Source organism: Scophthalmus maximus, chromosome 18 (genome assembly GCF_022379125.1).
Source record: "Scophthalmus maximus strain ysfricsl-2021 chromosome 18, ASM2237912v1, whole genome shotgun sequence".
Lineage (NCBI taxonomy): Eukaryota > Metazoa > Chordata > Actinopteri > Pleuronectiformes > Scophthalmidae > Scophthalmus > Scophthalmus maximus.
In genome coordinates, this window is record NC_061532.1 from 18,352,891 (window position 1) to 18,375,560 (window position 22,670).

A 22,670-nucleotide genomic window follows, 5' to 3' on the forward strand; every position below is an offset into this window, starting at 1 on the left:
TCCACACGTGTGTATACGTGTGAGCAAATTATGTGCATTATGGTTTTTATTGACTTTGACACAATTTACTATTGAAACCGACTCACAGAATAACCAATGTGCACTACTTTGCAAGTCAAAGCATGTCAATTCACCGAGGCAGCATATTGGTTTGGCTTTTATTCTGAAGTTTCACACCGGAAACGCACTAGTCAAACTTACGGGGCAGATTTCCACACTGCTCGGCGGCGTGTGTGGAACACTTTGCTCCCGTCGTCCCGTCCGATTCAGCGGTTAATTATCGCACCAAACTCGGCTTCTTTTTTTTTTCTCTCTCCTTTTTGTTTCTTTCCTGCTCCGGGATCCCCTCAGACGCATCTCTGCTCCGCGAACAAATCTCGCGTTCGTCGCTAGTTCTCATCAGCTCCACTCTTCCCTCCCTCGCGGCGTGAGTTTCACGTGGGCACCGGGCTGCTCGTCCGCCGCCGCGGGACCGTCCACCGGTTGGTTGCTCTGTCGCCCCCGGCGCGCTAACAGTCGTTAGCATCATTAGCCCGTGCCTTCTCTCTCTTTCTTGCAGGGGACCGAGCGATGGAGAAAATGGCAACGACGGCGACGTTGATCTTGGAGGACGGCGCGACGTTCCGAGGCCGCCTCTTCGGTGCCGATGTGTCAGTGTCGGGAGAAGTTGGTGAGCACTTTGCATAGTTCGAGCTAATTCTTGCTAACTTTAGCCAGCTCGTTTTTCAAAAATCCACCTGCGCGAGTAGCTTACTTTAGATTTGCACGTGTCCTGTTTGAATGTTGCTTCATATGTCGCAACGATCAGAGATCATCCTCACAGTCGTAACCGCTCACAGCAGGTGCGTGCCACCAAACTCCATTCAAATATCTGCCAATTTAAGGGTTTCGCTAACGTCGGCATCGGGCGCGCGTCCATGTTGTGGACATCGTGTCCTTTGGAACGCTTCAAACGGCGTTGCGTTGAACGCAGCGCGTCGGCGGCGATGCCGAATTGAAGATGTGCAGATGCTGATCTCGTGCAACGTCAAACTTTCCCACTTTGCTGCGCGTGTCCGTGTGTTTCGAGCGAGGCAACGTTAAAGTGGTGGGATTCTCAACGTGGTTTGGCACGGGACAGACAGGAATGTTTCTTGCTCCACTGGGACTTTTAGGCAGAGTCCTTCACATCTGGATGACATCATCCAGACTCTGGTTGTTCTAACAGAATAACCGCTTTTTAATATATAATATAATGACATTGCACATTCTTTTTCTTATTCTGTTTATATATTCTGATTCTGATGCAGCAGATATTAATGGACACCTGAGGTCATCAATTATATCATCTAATGTACACCCTGAATATCCTGTTCCAGCGATCCACACAACTAGAGCTGCAACCAACGGTTATTTCCATTATGGATCAATCTGTCCATCATCTTCTTGATCAATCGTTTAAGTTTGTTCATAAAAATGGTGAAAAATATCGACCGTGTTTCTCAAACCTCCAAGATGATGTTTTTTGTTTTGTCCTCACACCAAAGATATTCAGTTCACTGTCACCGAGGAGCAAAGAAACCACAACATATTCACATTCAAGAAACTGAAATCAGAGAACTTTGACTTTTTTCCCCCCTAAAAACTACCTGACTGCTATTAATCGATTATCAAAATAATTGGCGATTAATTCAGTAATTGATTACTAATCGATTAACTGCTGCAGCTTTACATACAAGCATTGTTAAAATGGACGTTTCATACAAATACTCCAAAACATCTAAATATTTTATATTTGAGAGGATTTGTAGAAGTTTTCTATCATTTCTTGAGGGGGAGAAGGCAACGGAAGCCTTTTTGCCTTAATTGTATTATTTCACATGACATTTATTCATTTATTTTTCTTAAATTGGATGTTTATTTCGAATTTCGGAAACATGCTGATGCATATTTTAGGTCACGAAATGGAACTCATTGTAATGTCGTAGAACTTTTACTGGAAGATGTCTTGCCAATACCCTGCACCTTACTTGTTCTCTGTCTTGTTGTCGTAATCCTTGTAATAAGTGAAAAAATACAATAAAAGCATTTGTTTAAATAACACCCAGTCCAAAACATCTGCAATTCATGCTTTGCGTGTGGCAGATATGACCGAGCTGTATGTCGTCGTGCACTGATGACGAATGTTCCGTGTTGGTCAGTGTTTCAGACGGGGATGGTGGGCTACCCCGAGGCCCTCACGGACCCGTCGTACCGCTGCCAGCTGCTGACCCTCACTTACCCCTTGGTCGGCAACTACGGGGTGCCAGCGGACGAGGAGGGGGAATTTGGACTGAGCAAGGTGAGCAGTTATGTTGGTTTGCAGTGAAGTGTATCTACGAAGTGTCTCATTAACTTTTATTAGGAGAGGGCGGCCTCATGCCAAACGCCATATCGTGACGTGTTTTCTTCATCCTGTCGTCGTGCTCAGTGGTTCGAGTCGTCCAAGATCCACGCCGCGGCGCTGATCATCGGAGAGCTGTCGGACAGTCCCAGCCACTGGAGTTCAGTCAAGTCTCTGGACCAGTGGCTCAAAGAGCAAGGCATTCCTGGACTACAAGGTCAGAACATACAGTAGAAGACTTAAACAGATAGTGTGGTTTTTATTACAAATATTCAAATACAAAAGCTTTAGTTTCCGACAACTACGCAAAACTTTTTCTTCTCTTGGGACCATATTTTTCCAACGTGTTCCAGGAATCGACACTCGACGTCTGACCAAAATGATCCGAGAGAAGGGCACCATAATGGGGAAGCTGGTGGTGGACGGGACTGCCGAGGACAGCATTCCCCTCGACAACCCCGACCACAGGAACCTGGTCCAGGAGGTCTCCATGAAGGTACAGTAACACGACCTCACGTTGAAAAAAACAAAACAAATCTGCTCATTTGTCAAAATTCTGGGGAAAAACCTTTCCTTCGCTTGTCTCCAGGAGCCCAGAGTGTTCAACCCGGAGGGTCGTCTGCGAATCACAGCGTTGGACTGCGGCATCAAATACAACCAGATCCGCTGCCTGGCCGAGAGGGGAGCCCGCGTCACCGTCCTGCCCTGGGACCACCCGCTGGACAGCACGGGTCAGTATCCCGCTGCCTCTGCAACGAAATATGTTAGATCGCCAGTGAGGAACTGAACTTAGTTTGTTTTTGACACGTTGCCCGATGTCGTTGATGATTAAGGAACATTTCCACTAATAAAACCTGTCTAACATTAGCAAAATTAACAAAGTGTGAAGTGGAGTCGCCCCCTGCTGGTGATACCAGAGAATACAGGCTTCAGGGCACTATCGCTTTGGCTTCGTTTTCCGGATCCAGTGACTTTGTCCATTTTTTATCAATGATAAATATGAATCTATGTGGATGGCAACTAATCGTTACAACCAAATACCATATTAAAAAATTAAATGTACCCAAATTGGCGTTCACGTGAATTTTTCTAATTATTAATATTAGCCGAAATTCCTGGAACTCTAATATAGGGCTGCGACTCACCATTATTTTCGTTATCGATTAATCTGTCGATTCATTTCTCGACTTCTAAATTAGTTGTTTGGTTCATAAAATGTCAAAAAAATGCAGATTGTGTTTCCCAAAACCACAAGAGGATGTTTTGTTTTGTCCAAACACAGGTATTTAGTTTTACTGCCACAGAGGAGCAGAGAAACCAGTAAATATTCACATTTAAGAAGCTGAAATCAGAGAATTTTGTCTTTTTTCCCCTTAAAAACTACTGAACCGATTAATCGATTACAAAATAGTTGGCTATTCATATAGTAATCGATTACTAATCGATTAATCGATCATATGAGCCACATCATCAGTTGGTTGGAAGGAATCTCTTTGCTTCACACACGGCATCTTTTTTTTTTTTAATCTTAAGTATCGTAGGTGTTCATTTTTTCTTTTTCTCGTGTCTTTTCTAGATTTCGACGGTTTGTTCATCAGTAACGGCCCCGGCGACCCTCAGCTCTGTCGGGCGACCATCGACAACTTGAGGACGGTGGTGTGCGTGGACCGGCCCAAGCCGGTGTTCGGCATCTGCCTCGGACACCAGCTGCTCTCGCTGGTCATCGGAGCGAAGACCTACAAGATGAAGTCAGTTTCCTCGCAGACGACTTTATTAAAACATTAAAACACCAAAATATCAAGTAAAAAAAAATCTAAAAAGAAATCACACAGTTGACAAAAGATCAACCTTGTTTTTTCGACGTGTAGTTGGACGATATAAACGTCCAGATGTGATGAAAGTCGTAACTAAAGTGTTGCGCTCGTGTTATGGAGGATTTCTTTGGGAACGCGTCCCACTTTGCTCTGTGGAAACACAGACGTTCACACACACACACACGCACTTTTCTTTTTTCTTTGGGAGAGTTGCGATGTGAAATGTGGATTTCTGCTGTTCTCAGCAGTCTGTCCGCTCTCCTCCTCCTGCGCGAGCTGCGGAGCGTCGGGCCGACCGGCCCCGTGTTATGAAAAAGACAAAACAAACAAGCCGGGAAGTAAGATGGGGACGGTTCCTCCGCCTCCTCCGCTGTGTGGATGTTCCACAGGGGTTTATCAGGCTCCGTGTGAAGGTCAGGACGGGGCTGGGAATGTTCCCATCAACCTGCCGCTGGAATTTTTTTTTTGTTTTTGGCTTCTGTAGCTGGCAACAAGGATTGTGGATTTTTCCCTCTAACTGGACAAATCATGTAAATCCCCAAACTCTAAATCATATGAAGAGCTGACTGCTGGAACACATTGAATTCTTTTTAAAACTCATTTGTCATTCACATTTTTGTCATTTAGATAATTCCCAGGATAATTTACTGGGAACAGTCTTTTCTTATGTATTTTTTCTAATATTCTTTTATTATTTTTTTTCACATATGCTGGTTATAATCCTAATTCAGATTACGAGGTTCTTCACAAGGCAGCAGTTCAAACAAATATGAAATGAAATCCCCAAAAAATTGAATTCACATAAAATCTGTATAAAATATCTCCGATTAAAAAAATAAATTGCTGAGTCAGCCGACCAGATTTCCTCGGCGAGATCATTCCAGGTGCACAAAACATTATGGGAGCTTTATGATAACGTCCAGTGAACGTTCCTGATGGCATTTAAACTTAAATCCTTTTATTTAGGTTTGTGAGCAAATATATCAGAAACTTTGAGTGGTTGACAATTTGTTCTGTGGCATTTGAAAGTTTTCATCAAAAAATATTTTGTTTGTGTTTTTGTCCTTCGCCAAATCTTTAAAATTAGGACGAACAACAGCAACTAGACCAGATTATTTTGTAAAAAAAACAACAACAATGGATATTAACAGACTGACCCCAGTTTATAATATAACCACCAGTATTTCAAATGTTTCCGTCTCGTCGCTCAGGTACGGTAACCGTGGCCACAACCAGCCGTGCATCCACACGGGGACCAACCGCTGCTTCATCACGAGTCAGAACCACGGGTTCGCCGTCGACCCCGAGACTCTGCCCGGCGACTGGGACGTCCTGTTCACCAACGCCAACGATCACACCAACGAGGGCATCGTGCACAACACGCACCCCCTGTTCAGGTAACGTGCTTAGAAAACACTGGGCACACCAGGACTGCCAGGATGCCTCGTTTGTGACTAAAATAGATGATCAGATAAAAAAATATATGATTTTTTCTTTTCTCTTCTCCAGTGTTCAGTTCCATCCGGAGCACATGGCTGGGCCAACAGATCTGGTCGGCTTGTTCGACGTCTTCCTCGACGCCGTGAGAGACCACAAGGAGGGCGGCGCCACGAAAAAGAGTAAAAACTATATCCGTTTTTTCTATTCTTTTACTTTCACTTCAGCTTTTTTTTTTTAATGTAGAACATTATTTCTCAGGGAAACCGATGCACTAGTTGCATCATTATAAACTGACAGCTCAGCTACTTTTTGATATTGTATGTTTGTGATTTACAAGTAACACTTTCTCCTTTGTCTTTCTCTGTTAGTTAATAAATGCTTTGGTTGCCTGTGGGTTAAATATGGACCTGCATTTTCATTTTGTATGAATTAATTTTGTGGATTAAGGGAGTTGGCTGGTATATAAATATATAGATATATATCTATATCTATATATAGATATGTTAATCCGTCAATGATTCCTCAGATGTCGTTATCAAACCTTTACGAAAAAGAAATTAAATTGAGGCTTGATATTTTAGTTTTAACCATAAACTTAATCATAAATAACTATAACAACAAAAAAAACACACATACAACCAAATATATAGAACTTGAATCAAAGAAAAAAAACGTAAAATATAAACAACAAAATCTCTTTTGTCAGTTTTGCCTATTATGCACAGTTAAAGATTTCATATCAGTCATAAACGCTGATACCGATTTGTCTACCGGTATGTTTTTTTATTTATATTTGTTTTTATTTCGCTATTGTTTTCTTCTTCACTGCTACAAACGACATGGCGTTCAGAACAGTAGTTCTACAAATAGTGTCAAGAAAATTGTAATTTTTTTCTCCCCAGTCAAGCAGCGGTTGATGGATCACCTCACCTACCCGGATTCCCCGAAGCCTGAGGAAGTGACCCGACCCAGGAAGGTTCTGATCCTGGGCTCTGGTGGACTGTCCATCGGCCAGGCGGGAGAGTTCGACTACTCGGGATCCCAGGTCGGTAAAAGAGTCTAAAAAAAGTTTTCAAAAAAGTCAAAATCTGCAAAATGGACATGTTGGGCTGCAGGAAAATTAGGACTCTGTTCCGCTCCTTTATGTCATCTAAATATTTGAAGGCTGTTATTCCAGTTTTATATTTTTGTTTTGGTCTTCCAGGCTATAAAGGCTCTCAAGGAGGAGAACATCCAGACGGTGCTGATCAACCCCAACATCGCCACGGTCCAGACGTCCAAGGGCCTGGCCGACAAGGTCTACTTCCTGCCCATCACCGCAGAGTACGTCACTCAGGTACGAATTCATGTCACTCGCTCGTGTGGAGAGTTCCAGGATTTTAATTGAATTCGTGGACAGTAACGGGAAAGATTTCAATCTCAATTATTTTTTCAAACTAGCGCGTGTCAGAAATTTCCCACTCTTGCCGCCCCCAGGTGATAAAGAACGAGCGTCCCGACGGCGTCCTGTTGACCTTCGGCGGCCAGACGGCCCTGAACTGCGGCGTGGAGCTGACCAAGCTCGGCGTGCTGGAGAAGTACAACGTGAGGGTCCTGGGAACGCCGGTGGCCTCCATCGAGATGACGGAGGACCGCAAGGTCTTTGTGGAGAAAATGGAGGAGATCAACGAGCATGTCGCGCCCAGTGAAGCGGCGCTGTCCGTGGAGCAGGTGAGGAGACGAACACCCCCCCCCCCCCCCCCCCCCCCGGTTCTTCACCTCCATTCCGCCCAAAAACATGGTGTCTAAGTTTCTGTTTCTGCCCCGTTGCCAGGCAGTGGCAGCCGCAGAGCGTCTGGGCTACCCGGTCCTGGTGCGCTCGGCGTTCGCTCTCGGCGGCCTGGGGTCCGGCTTCGCCTACAACAAGGAGGAGCTCACCACGCTGGTGACGTCGGCCTTCGCGCACACCACCCAGGTCCTGGTGGACAAGTCCCTGAAGGGCTGGAAGGAGATTGAGTACGAGGTCGTCCGCGACGCCTACGACAACTGCGTCACGGTGGGTAGAAGACGGCGCGCGACAAGAGGCGAAACATCACTAAATCAGAAACGTGACCAAGTTGAACATTTAGGTTAAATAAAAAGTTGCAGATTTAGTTTATGTGACGGTGAGAAGTATAATAAATTGACCTCTTCACAATGAGGCACTGATGGTTTGCTGATGAGGTTATGGTTCCTTGACTGATAAGGATATATTTTTATGTGAAATGTAAAACACAAATACACATCTTTTTTGCATTGTAGTGTAAAATAAAGAGTTTATATATCGGCGTATTGCTCATATCGGCCGATGTTATCTGTCAGGTTTTTAGTCTAATTCCTTGTATGTCAATATTATCATAACTTCTTATAATTAACCTACATTGTTATTTAGTATATAGAGAGGAGAATAGAATAGAGAATACAGGAAAATATAAATTAAAGTATGACATTTTTTTCACTTTGAAACAAAATGACTGACTTCCTCGGATAAACGCAATGTTGGGGCTTCACTTTGGGGGGGGGGGGCCCATGGTGAAGATTCATTTACGTTAAATGTAGCTTAGGTATCATCTATTCACGTGTCTACGTTCATTCGTTGTGTAATCCAGGTGTGCAACATGGAGAACATCGACCCTCTGGGCATCCACACCGGGGAGTCCATCGTGGTGGCGCCCAGTCAGACGCTCAACGACCACGAGTACAACATGCTGAGGAACACGGCCATCAAGGTCATCAGGCACCTGGGCATCGTGGGGGAGTGCAACATCCAGTACGCCCTCAACCCGGAGTCGGAGCAGGTACACACACACACACACACACACACACACACACACACACACACACACACGTAACAACCTCTGTACTGTACGTGATGGGGGTTTTTTTCGTCGCAGTACTACATCATCGAGGTGAACGCCCGCCTGTCGCGGAGTTCGGCGCTGGCCAGCAAGGCGACGGGTTACCCTCTGGCCTACGTGGCGGCCAAGCTCGGCCTGGGGATCCCGCTGCCGCAGCTCAAGTACGTTGTTCGGAGATCGTCCAATACAAACGGCGACACTTTCTTATAGCCTGCAGTACGAAACTCAGTCCTGAATGTTTGTACAGGAAGGTTCTCGTACAGCAACCTGACCGTATTTACTGTTACGCTTTGAAAAGGTTTGGAATTATTTTGTTGAATGTTAACAAAAAAGACTTAACCACTGTTTGGAAAATTGTGATAAGGGCATGAATTTTGACACTTTTTCCATTTACTGTTTGTATTTTCCTTAATATATAAATATATTTATATATTTTTTAACATCCCTTTAAAACCCGTATGTTTGTGAAATGTAATATAAATGTAATTTTATTTGTAGGAACTCTGTCACCAACTCCACGACGGCGAACTTTGAGCCCAGTCTGGACTACTGCGTGGTGAAGGTGCCTCGCTGGGACCTCAGCAAGTTCCTCAGGGTCTCCACCAAGATCGGCAGCTCCATGAAGAGCGTCGGTACGAGCCACAGATTCCATTATCTTTATTTTTATTTTTGGGGGGAGGGGGGGGAACACATATTTGCTGACATCTTCACCTTGTCCTGCTCTCGTCAGGCGAGGTGATGGCGATCGGCCGCAGCTTTGAGGAGGCCTTCCAGAAAGCTCTGAGGATGGTGGACGAGAACTGCGTGGGCTTCGACCACACGATCAAACCCGTCTCCGAAAACGTAAAATAAAAACGTAGCTTGTTCCTCTTACTCAATTTTTCTTTTTACATTTTTTTTAACCCGTGACTCTTGCAACTTGAGTCCCTGTGATTCTACCGTCATTCGAACCTGCGGTGAGTTTTGAAGATGTTTCAAAACATTGATTTTTTCCAAACTTCCACTGATCTGGGGAAAATGCTTCATCATTTCCATGTGCGGGAAGAAGAAAAAAAAAATCACAAAATTACATATCACTGCTCTGCACTGGCAGATAATGTCTGGTAATGATGTAGTTTATAACAATAATAGTCATAATGGCAATAATTCAAAAGGCGCTTTTCAAAACAGCTTAACAAAGAGTTGAACCAGGATTATAACATTTCAATAGACGAATAAGAATAATACAAACATGAAATATGGATATGAATCTTTGTTCATAGAGGAATGTTTTAACTTATCTTTTTTCATAGAAAATATATGTAGTTTATAAATGATTATAAATATGCTGATATCTGACAATTCAGTTTCTTTTTTAATTTTTTTTATCCCTTTAACCTTGAACAGGTCTAGAACAGACTCTTTATTTGTACTGTGAAATGACTAATAACTAGCCTGCAGACAGAATATATAACTCTGGGTGTTACAGTAAACGATAACTTCGCTCTCTGTTACTGCTTCACCAGGAGCTGCAGACTCCCACGGACAAACGCATCTTCGTGCTGGCGGCGGCGCTGAAGGCCGGCTACACGGTTGACCAGCTGAACGAGCTCACCAAGATCGACCGCTGGTTCCTGCACAAGATGAAGAACATCGCCGACCACGAGCGGCTGCTGGAGACCTACAACCAGGTGAGATCTGTCGAAGGGGAAAGGAGCAGAATTTTCCTTCTCCGGGAGTCTTTATTTATTTGATTTTCTTGTTTCCGTCCTTCCGAGCAGGATGAGAGCACCATGCCTCCGGAGGTGATGCGCAAGGCCAAGCAGCTCGGCTTCTCCGACAAGCAGATCGCACAGGCGGTGCAGAGGTGAGGGTGGAAAAGTCTATACAGACCAGAATATACATTATAATATTTATTTATTTAGCCAGCAGTGGTTTGATATATATCTTTTTTCTTAAACTTAAACATAAATGCCTATTCTGTACAATAAAAATTGTAATATTGGTAAACATAAGAGATGATAATGATATGAGCCTTTATGTATTTCTATCCATATATAAAGGCTCATATCACTATCATATATATATATATATATATATATATATATATAATATATAAATATGATTTAAATAGATATAATATATTACATACCAATATATCAGTCGGACTCTATATCAGATTGTACTTTATTCCCTCCTCTCTATTATCCTGGACTTTCCTTGTGTTTTTCCCCCCGACAGCACCGAGCTGGTGGTGAGAAAGCTGCGCCACGATTGGTCCATCCTCCCTGTGGTGAAGCAGATCGACACGGTGGCGGCCGAGTGGCCCGCCCACACAAACTACCTGTACTTGACCTACCACGGGACGGAGGACGACCTGGGCTTCGACGACCAGCACGTCATGGTGCTCGGCTCGGGCGTGTATCGCATCGGCAGCAGCGTGGAGTTCGACTGGTGCGCGGTCGGCTGCATCACGGAGCTCCGCGAGGTAACGTCCCATGCGACGTCTCCTCTGAATCGTCTTTATGAATTTTAAATTTTAAACCCGGAGCTGTTTTTGTTTTTTTTCCCCTTCTGTTGTTTGCTGACGTTACTGTACATTAATATTAATCAAATATGTCAGTCTTGTCGGACTTGTCAGATTTGAAAAGTAACTCACACTTTTTTTCCCCCCAGTTGAATTAGTTATACAGAAGTGAAACAAAAAATATGTCATGGAATTTGTAATTATTAAAAAAAAATTAAGTCAAGAACATTTAACATTTAATTTTTTATATAATTAATTTCAAAATAATTTCCTAAAAAGCTTTTTTCTTTTTACTTTATTCTATTGGGCAACATGTCTTCCTACTAAACTCTTACATCAAAATTAGTTTTTTTGCTCTACAGTTTATAAAATTTTCTGTTTCACCTACACATTAAAAAAAAGGCCTCTGCATGATTACAAAAATATGCAGCAATGTTGCCACATTAAAATTGAAATATAAACAGAAGATATAACCGACAAATACAAGAAGGGAAAAAGAAAATGAAGGTTTTCTGATGAGAAACCTTTTGTTTTTTGAGCATTAATTACAACAATGAATATTTAATCACGTTGTCCCGCTTCAGATGGGTTACAAGACCATCATGGTGAACTACAACCCGGAGACGGTCAGCACCGACTACGACATGTGCGACCGCCTCTACTTCGACGAAATCTCCTTCGAGGTAAAGCTGCTGCACTTCCCACCGCTCGGTGACGTCTTTTTAACGTTCTCATCAATTCAATTTTTCTGTTTTTATGTTTATGACTGAACCGAAGGCTTGTTTGACAGCTATCAATCCGTGAATATTTATGTTAAAACATTACAATGAGTCATGCATGTCCTTTCTTTGTGACACTGCCTTTATCTTAACTTTGTATGGTGCCTATCGCTACATTGGGCATGGGGGGGGGGGGGGGGCCTATAAGCAGCCGCCTAGTTCGCTTGTGCCTTGGGCCCGGAACAGAATCGGATACAAAAACACTAGAAGAGTCGAGAGAATCGCTGCCGTTATTGTGATTGCGGATCAACGAGTGTCTTCCCGTCCAAGGTGGTGATGGACATCTACGAGAGGGAGAACCCCGAGGGCATGATCCTGTCCATGGGCGGCCAGCTGCCCAACAACATCGCCATGCAGCTGCACCGCCAGCAGTGCCGCATCCTGGGGACGTCGCCCGAGTTCATCGACTGCGCCGAGAACCGCTTCAAGTTCTCCCGAATGCTGGACACCATCGGCATCAGCCAGCCGCAGTGGAAGGAGCTCTCTGACATGGAGGTGCGACGGGGCGGGAAAATGTCACATCCATATATTTAGTGCTGGTAGAATTTTTGGACGGTAGGAATTAAAAAACATTTTTTGGGGGGTTAACTCCCATCTTCTTTCCATTTCCCTTGTGTCCAGTCTGCTATGAAGTTCTGTGAGACGGTGGGTTATCCGTGCCTCGTCCGGCCGTCCTACGTTCTCAGCGGAGCCGCCATGAATGTGGCCTACGGCGACACCGACCTCGAGAAATACCTGTGCAGCGCCGTGGCCGTGTCCAAGGAGTATCCTGTCGTCATCTCCAAATTCATCCAGGAGGCCAAGGTTCGAAAAGACAAAAGTAATGTGGTGAAAAAGCTGAGAGAGAGAGAGAGAGTTAAATGTGTGATTTATTTCCAGGAGATAGACGTGGACGCAGTGGCGTGTGACGGGGTCGTGATGGCCATCGCCGTGTCCGAGCACGTGGAGAACGCCGGCGTCCACTCGGGCGACGCCACGCTGGTGACGCCGCCGCAGGACCTCAACCAGAAGACCATGGACAGGATCAAGATGATCGTCCACGCCATCGGCCAGGAGCTGCAGGTCACCGGACCCTTCAACCTGCAGCTGATCGCCAAGGTGGGCGACGCCATGGACGCGCATGCTGGTTTAGAAAAAAAAAAGTGGAAGACGAGTCAAAGTAGAGGTGGATGATATTTTATCATAAGATCATTTTACTCCTGTTACAGGACGACCTACTGAAGGTGATCGAGTGCAACGTCCGCGTGTCCCGCTCCTTCCCGTTCATATCCAAGACCCTGGGGGTGGACCTGGTCGCCCTGGCGACGCAGGCCATCATGGGGGAGGACGTGGAGCCTGTGGGCCTGATGAGAGGAAAGGGGATTGTGGGAGTGAAGGTAACTAACCTTTTTTATAATCTTTTTAAGTGCCCAACGCCATGTTTCCCCTCCTCCTAACCCTATGTGTCACACGTTTTCCTCTCCAGGTTCCTCAGTTTTCCTTCTCTCGGCTGGCCGGAGCCGACGTGGTGCTCGGCGTGGAGATGACCAGCACCGGGGAGGTCGCCTGTTTTGGGGAGAACCGGTACGAGGCCTACCTGAAGGCCATGCTCTCCACGGGCTTCAAGATCCCCAAGAAGAACATCCTGCTCTCCATCGGCAGCTTTAAGGTAACGCGTCGCCTTTTCCATCTCGCTGGAACGCTGTGGCAGTGGTTCACTGCGATTAACAGACGTGGAAATAAAAACTGTGGATTTTTAACCACACGTATCCGTCACATGACAGTTGGTGTTCAATAAAATACTTATTTTTCTGAGCACAGAGACTGTTCTGTTTAATGTCAAATCTGACATCTGTTTGATTCTGTGTTACCCAGAATTATTCCTTAGTTTTAATTGCTGCACCATTACTGTGTTTTTATTTTTCATGTTTAATATATTTATTGTTTTCGTGTGGTTTGCAGAACAAGAGCGAGCTGCTGCCGACGGTTCAGGCTCTGGAGTCTATGGGCTACGACCTGTACGCCAGTCTGGGCACGGCCGACTTCTACACAGAACATGGAGTCAAGGTAACGGAAGAAAACACACTACACTAATACATTTTACTTAAAAATTAATTATGTTTATTTTCTTAATTCAAGTTCTATATATATTTGGTTGTATTTGTGTTTTCATTTTATTTATAGTTATTTATGGCTAAACTAAAATACCAAGCCTCAATTACATTTCCTCGTCATAAAGGTTTGATAACGCCATTTTAGGAATCATTGATATCGATTATCGGTATCAAAAATCTTGTACTCCCGCTCTAGTTTGCGCGTAGAGTTTAAACAGGTTTTATTAATACATACATACTGTATGTATATATGGTAATATACAGTGACACTAAATTGACCTAATGTGTGGAGAAAAACAAGTATCCTGGTGAAACAAATATGTCATGTAAATATATAAGTGAATTTATTCTTGATTAACGCTAACCACATATTCCAACCAGATTATCGCCATTTCACAACAACAGATGATGCTCGTCAGTCAGTTAATCCATTTACACCTGTGAATATTAGAAGAATTGACTCAGCAGGGGGCGTACAAAGGGCAGAGTTCAACCCTCTTTCACCCCCCCCCCCCCCCCCCCCCCCCCAGGTGACAGCGGTGAACTGGCCGTTCGAGGAGGAGGAGGACAGCGAGTGTCCCACCAAGGAGAAGCAGCGCAGCATCATGAACTACCTGTCGGAGAACCACTTCGACCTGGTCATCAACCTCTCCATGAGGAACAGCGGCGGGCGCCGGCTCTCCTCTTTCGTCACCAAGGGCTACCAGACGAGGCGCATGGCCATCGACTACTCGGTCCCGCTCATCATCGACATCAAGTGCACCAAGCTCTTCGTTCAGGTAAAGGTCGTCTGCAGCGACGCTTTTTTTACAAATATCTGACTGTTGCAGGTCAACACGAGTAACAAAAATACATGTGTCGATGTGTCGCAGGCTCTTCTTCAGGTCGGCAGCAGTCCACCCGTGAAGACTCACATCGACAGCATGACGTCCCGGACGCTGGTCCGTCTCCCCGGTGAGTCTCTACGACCTGCGCAAGGAATATTCTCCTCCTGGTCGACGGTCGCCACAAAATGTAGAACAGACATTTTGTTTACTTTTTTCTTCTTCTTCTTCTTCTTCTTCTGGTGTTGTCTTTCATAACGTCAGGCCATTTGTTGCAGAAAAAATGTGTCTAATGATATTAACTCATGGTCACGGACAATATCTGTTTCTGGACGATCGCGTTTCTGCACCAGTGCATTTCAACATCACTTCCTGGTTCTAGAAACGTTGCTATAGTGACACCCGCGTATACACAGAGTCGAAGAACCGGGTGACTTTTTTCTAACTTCCATCGAGATCAAGGCACGAATGTCAAGTAGAATGTTTGCGTGTACGTATAAATGTGCAAATCAAAAAAGAGTCAAAGACTAATGTTGTGATTGATTGATTGATTCTTTTCCAGGCCTGATCGACGTCCACGTTCACCTGCGGGAGCCCGGCGCCACACACAAGGAGGACTTCTCCTCCGGCACAGCGGCCGCCCTGGCCGGAGGCGTGACGATGGTGTGCGCGATGCCCAACACGTCCCCATCCGTCACCGACGCTGCCACGCTGGCTCTGGTGCAGAAGGTGCGTCCACCAATCTGGAAAAAAAACCACTACTCTGATGTGACGTGAAATCATAAACGTCGTGTTGTTGTCGTCAGCTGGCCAAAGCCGGCTGCAGGTGTGACTACGCCCTGTACCTGGGCGCCGCCTCGGACAACGCCGGCGCCCTGCCGTCCATCGCCAGCCAGGCCGTCGCCCTGAAGATGTACCTGAACGACACGTACTCCACCCTCAAGATGGACAACGTCTCCTTCTGGATGGAGGTAGGCCGAAACTCACGAAACTCTCAACGAAAACAGACTTTGTTGTAACGTACAGGCACAATATGACGTTTGTTTTTACAGAAGGTAGTCATTTTTAATTGTTAATGATAAAAATCTGTCTTCATCATTAAAACCAGTTCTCAGGTTCACTGTGATTTTCCAGCTCACCTTTTTCTCATCAGCTGTTTTCAGACAACTGCTTTCCGACTCGTCGGGAACTTTTCCGACCAGCCCCCTCTTGTAAAATATCCGGAATATGATTCCGTGTGAGAACACAGCATGAAAAGCTTAGAGACTCAAGTCGGTCTCTAAGCTGCTGTGGGACGCAAAAATGATTTTATTCGTTAGAACAATAGAACATAAAACTAAACTATTACGTCACTGAACTAATGAGGCTTTTGTTTTCACATATTAGTCATCAACACATTAATATGATCTCTCAGATTAGATGCTAGGCGATCAGGTATGAGTTATCAATCACACGATACAACACTGGAGCAGAACATTATTGGCTCTAAGTGTCAAGCGAGTTCCCAGGTGTAATGGCACCTAGTGGCCATCCGAGGAGCTGCACCTACGCGAAGAGAAACTGAACCGTCCGCTTCTGTCTCCAGCACTTTGAGAAGTGGCCCAAGCAGATGCCCATCGTGGCTCACGCCGAGAACCAGACGGTGGCTGCGATCCTGATGGTGGCTCAGCTCTACCAGCGGCCGGTCCACATCTGCCACGTGGCCAAGAAGGAGGAGGTGAGGGACTTCAGGAAAAAAGCATTTGTGACTTCATGGTTTCATACTTTCTGTTTCTCCATGAGTGTTATAATTATTATTATCTTTTCTCACCTCCTCCTCCTCTTTTCAGATCCTGATCATTCGCGCCGCCAAGCAGAGGGGCATCCAGGTCACGTGCGAGGTGGCGCCCCATCACCTCTTCTTGTGCGAGGACGACGTGAGCCAGATCGGCAGCGGGCAGGCGCAGGTGCGGCCCACGCTGGGAACCCGCGAGGACATGGAGGCGCTCTGGGAGAACCTTGACATCATCGACTGCTTCGCCACGGACCACGGTGAGCAGTCACATGACCGATGTCGGAGTCGTACCTCGTTGTCTTTTTTTACATAAGCGAGAACATAACGATAATGTTTTACTCATTTATTATATTGTTCTTCGTTAGCACCTCACTCTGTCGAAGAGAAGAGCAGCGAGCGGCCTCCTCCCGGTTTCCCCGGACTGGAGACGATGCTGCCGCTGCTGCTGACCGCGGTCAGCGATGGACGCCTGACCCTGGACGACATCATCAGACGTCTCTATGACAACCCACGCAAGATCTTCAACCTGCCCGTCCAGGAAAACACCTACGTCGAGGTGCGGCACAGATACAGGAAATCCTTTTCTTTCTTTTTTTTAATTTTTGATGAGTGAGACAAATGAGGCTCACACTTATATTTTGGTCATTTACTGTCCAGGTGGACTTGGAGAAGGAGTGGGTTATTCCTCCGGCCATGCAGTTCACCAAGTCCAAGTGGACGCCGTTCCAAGGTCTGAAGGTGAAGGGTAAAGTCCGCTGCGTGGTCCTGCGAGGGGAGGTGGCCTACATCGACGGGCAGGTGAGTTTAACCCTGCACATCCTGTGCCGTTTCGTTTCGTTGTAGTTCTCTTTGTTGTTCGCAAGCGAGAAGCGGTTGTGTTGACTCGGAGGTAAAAAAAACAAACAACAGCAGGATGGAATGACCCTTTTAATTTCTTCATTTATTGTTAACGGTAAATGCTCCAAGGTTACAGTTAGTGACCTAAAGTGAAACACTGCGTCTGCACTTAATGTAATGCAACTCAGTTGACCAATATCGATATTAGGGAGTACAAGATACATCGGCCAATATATATATACTGTATATATATATTTATTTATTTATTTTTTTTGGTGATGATGTTATCAAACCTTTATGACAAAGAAATGTGATTGACGCTTGATATTTTTGCTGAATTTCATTTTTCTTTATTTCGAACAAATTCAAATTAAAAGCAAGTGTGACTGCATACAAAAACTAAAAACTAAACAAAATGTTTCTGAAGTGTCAGAAACAATATTTATAAAATAATTACCATAAACATATAGTTTAACCATAAACTTGATCATAAATAACTATAAATACAAAGAAAACACAAATACAACCAAATATATATAGAACTTCAGTTAAGAAAATGAACATCATTTATTTAAAGTAAAATGTAAACAGCAGAAAAAAATGTGCATTCGTTTATTCTGTAAGATAAATGATTTCATTTCGGTAAACATGAGCGCCGATACAATGTGTCTGTAAAAGGCTCATATTGGCCGATATTATACATATTAATAGTAAATAATATTCAATATTTAATAACGTGGAGAAGCGTGAAAAACAAGACGCAATAAATATTCATTCAAATCAAATGAGAAATAAATACATCCTTTCAGACAGAGGGAACAACTTCAGCAACGTTAAAATTTTTGACACGTCATTGTATTTGTTTGAAAACGTTTGTCTTGAAATCTGTGTGTGCGTCTCAGGTGTTGGTGCCTCCGGGTTATGGTGAAGATGTGAAGACGTGGCCCGCTGCGTTCATCCCCCCTCCCGAGCCGGTCAAAGAAAGCCCCATGGTATGAAAACGGGGGACAAAACAATATGTCATATATTATAATTAGATGTGTGAATTTAACTTTACTTCCTCTGCGTTAGACTCCAGAGCACACTCCTCGTCCCACTCCTCCCCGCGATGGCGCCATACGAACCAGAGCCCCGAGCCCCCGACGCGCCGTGGGGGAGGGCCGCTACCTGCTGCCGCCCCGCACCCACCGCTCCTCCGACCCTGGACAGCCACTGGGTAACTACAACTCCCATAATGCAGCAGGACCATCTACTGCTCTGTCATGTTCGGGGATGTCAGATGTCAAAATGTCAGTTTTTATTTTTTACTAAAATTTTGTTATGAATTTCTGTAAAACTGTATTTTTATACAGTGTGAAATGTATTATTATTTATATTTCATAGTCAAAAATCAGGTTAGTTTAACTGTCGTCTTCAAAATGGACGACATGACAACTCTCCGAAGCCAAGCCAAATCCTCTTGATCGCCCCCTGGTGGCCGGCTGCGGTATAGCTCATAAGCCCCGCCCCCTCAGTGTTAGCAGATGAGACGTACACGTTGAATACATTTTTCTCAAAGATGTTTTTTGTCATTACAGGTAGTTTCTTATCACACTGACGTATGTTCAGGTGTAAATATCTCAAATAAATTTTGTTTTAATTAGTTATTCGATGCTATAAAAACATGACTGCCAGCTGAGAGACTGACTCGCGACTGGTCGACTGGTGTCCTCCTTTACCTCTGCAGAGATGATGATGATGCTTCCAGCGGCCGGTGCCGGCGGCGACGGCTACAGCCACCCTCCCCCTCTGTCCCGGCTGCTTTCCCCCCAGTCGGGACCGGCGCTCGTCGGACAGGCGTCCCACCTCCAGACGTCCCCACTCCTGCACCCGCTGGTCGGCCAGCACATCCTGTCCGTCAGGCAGTTCAGCAAAGACCAGGTGACGCACGAGTGTTATTCGTCCCGAAAACATCGCCTTGACGGCGTAAGAGGCTTTTTCACTCTGTGTTTTTTCTCTCGTTTTCAGATCTCGCACCTTTTCAACGTTGCCCACAACTTCCGTCTGATGGTTCAGAAGGAGCGAAGCCTGGAGATCCTGAAGGTCGGTCGTGTTCCAGAAAACTCATCTTATTGCTGTTTTAATGAGAAGTCGGTTTTGACCCCCCCCCCCCCCCTCGTTTGTGTTTCTTTTTGTCCTCTCCCCGTCCAGGGTAAAGTGATGGCGTCCATGTTCTACGAGGTCAGCACTCGCACCAGCAGCTCCTTCGCCGCGGCCATGCAGCGTCTGGGCGGCTCCGTGGTCCACTTCAGCGAGTCCACCTCGTCCACGCAGAAGGGCGAGTCGCTGGCCGACTCGGTTCAGACGATGAGCTGCTACGCCGACGTCCTGGTGCTGCGACACCCGACGCCCGGAGCCGTGGAGGTGGGTTAGGCGCCTTTAAAAATAATTTTGTCATTATGTTACTGCTATGGCTAAAATAAACCCCAAATATCTTTTCAATTTTAATCTACCTTTAAAATTATTAAAGGAGACATTTTATGCTTTCTCAGGTTTTCCTCTTTCCTCATGTGTTTTATACGGTGTGTAAAAGTTCTGCAAAGTTAAAAAAAAAACAAAGAGGCGAGTAGGGAGCTCCTCCCCCCGACAGAAATCTACTGACGCTCCTCAAACGCCTCACCAGATGCTCCCGTAACATCGTGACATCACCATCTTACGGAAGTGCATAAAGCACTGACACGTCTAGTCTGACACGCCCCCCCCTTAAAGAGACAGGAGCTATAAAAAAAATTGATACGCGATAAAAAGAAAAGAAATTCTGTAATCACACAGCTTCCATGACGTTTCTCTCCTGCTCACACCAGTCATGAGTTATTAATATTTTCAACGTTGTCTTTCTGGAACTCGTCTCGCTCGGCGCCGTGCGTTCAGAGTGCGTCCCGTCACTGCCGCAAGCCGATGATCAACGCCGGGGACGGCGTGGGCGAGCACCCCACCCAGGCCCTGCTGGACGTCTTCACCATCAGGGAGGAGCTGGGGACGGTCAACGGCATGACGGTGAGGGACGGGGGCGGACAAAGAAGGGCCGGGGCAGACGGACAAAGTGTCCCGTAGAATTTAAAACCGGCTTCGTGTTTGTTTCAGATCACTATGGTCGGGGACCTGAAACACGGCCGCACGGTTCACTCCCTCGCCAAGCTGCTGACGCAGTATCGCATCACCCTGCGCTACGTGGCCCCCAGGAACCTGCACATGCCGGCGGAGATCGTCAACTACGTCGCCTCGAAGGGAATCAAACAGGTTGCGGACACTGATCCACACATGGGGGTTTTTTTTTTAATCCGAGTTTTAATCAAAAGACTCAAAAAAGGATTGTGCGTTGTTGTTTGCAGGAGGAGTTTGAGAGCATCGAAGAAGCTCTGCCCGAGACCGACGTCCTCTACATGACGAGGATCCAGAAGGAGAGGTTTGCCACTGAGGAGGAGTACAAGGCCGTAAGTATAAACGCTGCCGCTTATTATTCAAATTATAAATCGGGTCACGGGGTTTTAAAAATGTGTTCTGAATGTCGAATCTTTTAATCCGATCATCCGTGTCTTCTGTCAGTGTTTCGGTCAGTTCGTCCTCACTCCTCACATCATGACCGTGGCCAAGAAGAAGATGGTGGTGATGCACCCGCTGCCCAGAGTCAACGAGATCAGGTAGAGTGAGGCGCCATTTCACATCCTCACACAACTGAACGTGAAAGTCTGAATGCACCACGCAGGACAGATTTTGACAGCTGCGCTGGATTTTTTGTTTTTGTTTCATGAGACGGTTTGCCTGATTTTAGATGTACAAAATTTCCAGAAATTGCATTTTGACAGCGTAGGTTTGTGCGACCAACAAAACGTTTCATCGTAGACATTGTTTTTCTCAGTGAAGTTTTTTTGGTCAGGAAATAGTTAGAAAAGTGTCAGTTATGATCTCCCAGAGCCTGAGGTGACATCTTGAACTCAGACCTGCAGCATGAAAAGATATGAAAAAGAGGAAAGTAGCAAATCCTGACATTTGAGAAACTATTATATATTTTTTTTCTTTAAAAAATAAATTACGCATTATGTTATTTATATTATAACTTATATTTGTTCCTATTAATCAACTAATCAGTTTAATTAGGAATGTGTTTTGGGAGCTAGAAAATCATGATTTCATGTCAATACGGGATATTTCCTCTGCTTGAATTTGTTCTTTTGTGCGAATTTCATTTGCCATTTGAAGAATACTAAAAGAATTATTATAAAACTGTTCTGCTACACTATTGTATTAGATGGTACACTGTTCTACTTCTTGCTAAAAACCCCTTTTCACTTTCTTCTGTGTGTGTTTGTGTAGCGTGGAGGTGGACACGGACCCGAGAGCAGCGTATTTCCGTCAGGCGGAGAATGGCATGTACATCCGAATGGCCCTGCTGGCCACCGTACTGGGCAGATGAACAAATCCACCGTGCTGCTGAGGATCTGGAGCACAAGCGGAACAAAGTGTTGTAAACTTCCTGAAACGACACATTCGACAGCGCTACCTTTTATAAAAAACAAATTCAAATACAGGGAGTTTTCTGTCTCGTGCTGTTACATGATGCTGCTTACACAGACGACTTGTTGTTGTTGTTGTTTGTTAAACCCATTTGCCTTCTGTCAACTGTAAAATTCAATTTTTTGTAACAGCAGCTGGATTATTATTTTCTTACTGTCTTTAAAACACATATAGCATTTTTTTTTTTTTTATAGAATTTGTTTTCTGTTTAGTTTGTTTAGCCAACGGACCGACAGCATTTGGAAAGTGGAGCGTTGAAATCATAAGATCTGTGTTACTATGACCGAGTGAAATTGATGAAATAGATCTTTGGGTTGCTCGGTCGAAGACTCGACTGAGTGAGTAACCTTAAAGGGACCAAGTGGTTTAAAAAGGGAGGAAAGAGAAGACGACAAGCATCAGTTTGATTTATGCAGGTCACTGTACTCTGATCGGTAATGGTGTCTGTCATTTCTACTCCTGTCTTCTGTTCACGTGTCTTTTCTTAAATGTGTAACTGAACGCGGAGATGTTCCACAGGTTGTGGAATTTTGTGACGAATGTCAAACGTAGCAATTCAGAAGAAAACTTTTTTCCATTTTTCTTTTTTAATCAAAAAGGGGATGTCTGCAACGTGTTGGTGAATGGCGAATATTATGTGGAGAAATAAATAATAATAATAAAAGGACAATTTTCCCATTTGCAGTTTATGTTGTCAGGTTGTCGTTAATATGAAGCAACGTTCCACCTCATGGTTGGAAACGGTTATTTGATAAGAAATACACTTTGAGACATGCCAATGGACCTCCAGCTTTTTCTATTTTTTGCTTTT

At 44.9% G+C, this 22,670-nt stretch overlaps 1 protein-coding gene across 3 annotated transcripts; it reads left to right on the forward strand.

Moving 5' to 3' along the window:
• The first annotated feature begins 196 nt into the window (after positions 1-196).
• Positions 197-22,546, forward strand: cad (carbamoyl-phosphate synthetase 2, aspartate transcarbamylase, and dihydroorotase). Of its 3 annotated transcripts, none has more exons than XM_047328715.1 (45): positions 197-482; positions 560-670; positions 2,181-2,320; positions 2,450-2,579; positions 2,716-2,858; positions 2,952-3,093; positions 3,939-4,110; positions 5,388-5,573; positions 5,686-5,795; positions 6,519-6,661; positions 6,821-6,952; positions 7,093-7,326; positions 7,430-7,651; positions 8,244-8,432; positions 8,529-8,653; positions 8,991-9,124; positions 9,223-9,335; positions 9,998-10,162; positions 10,253-10,338; positions 10,713-10,959; positions 11,583-11,681; positions 12,048-12,272; positions 12,399-12,581; positions 12,657-12,875; positions 12,986-13,153; positions 13,243-13,425; positions 13,719-13,823; positions 14,401-14,649; positions 14,743-14,824; positions 15,257-15,423; positions 15,501-15,665; positions 16,280-16,411; positions 16,524-16,725; positions 16,834-17,024; positions 17,126-17,266; positions 18,208-18,297; positions 18,377-18,521; positions 19,032-19,225; positions 19,313-19,387; positions 19,496-19,708; positions 20,216-20,341; positions 20,429-20,584; positions 20,677-20,778; positions 20,891-20,985; positions 21,659-22,546. In XM_047328715.1, exons 2-45 carry the CDS (start codon positions 571-573, stop codon positions 21,756-21,758), a joined length of 6,720 nt encoding a protein of 2,239 aa, XP_047184671.1. In that variant the 5' UTR covers positions 197-482; positions 560-570; the 3' UTR covers positions 21,759-22,546. The 3 variants fall into 3 exon arrangements, with proteins under 3 accessions (XP_047184671.1, XP_047184670.1, XP_035473836.2); XM_047328714.1 differs by having other exon boundaries at positions 197-427; XM_035617943.2 differs by having other exon boundaries at positions 197-670.
• The last annotated feature ends 124 nt before the right edge of the window (positions 22,547-22,670 follow it).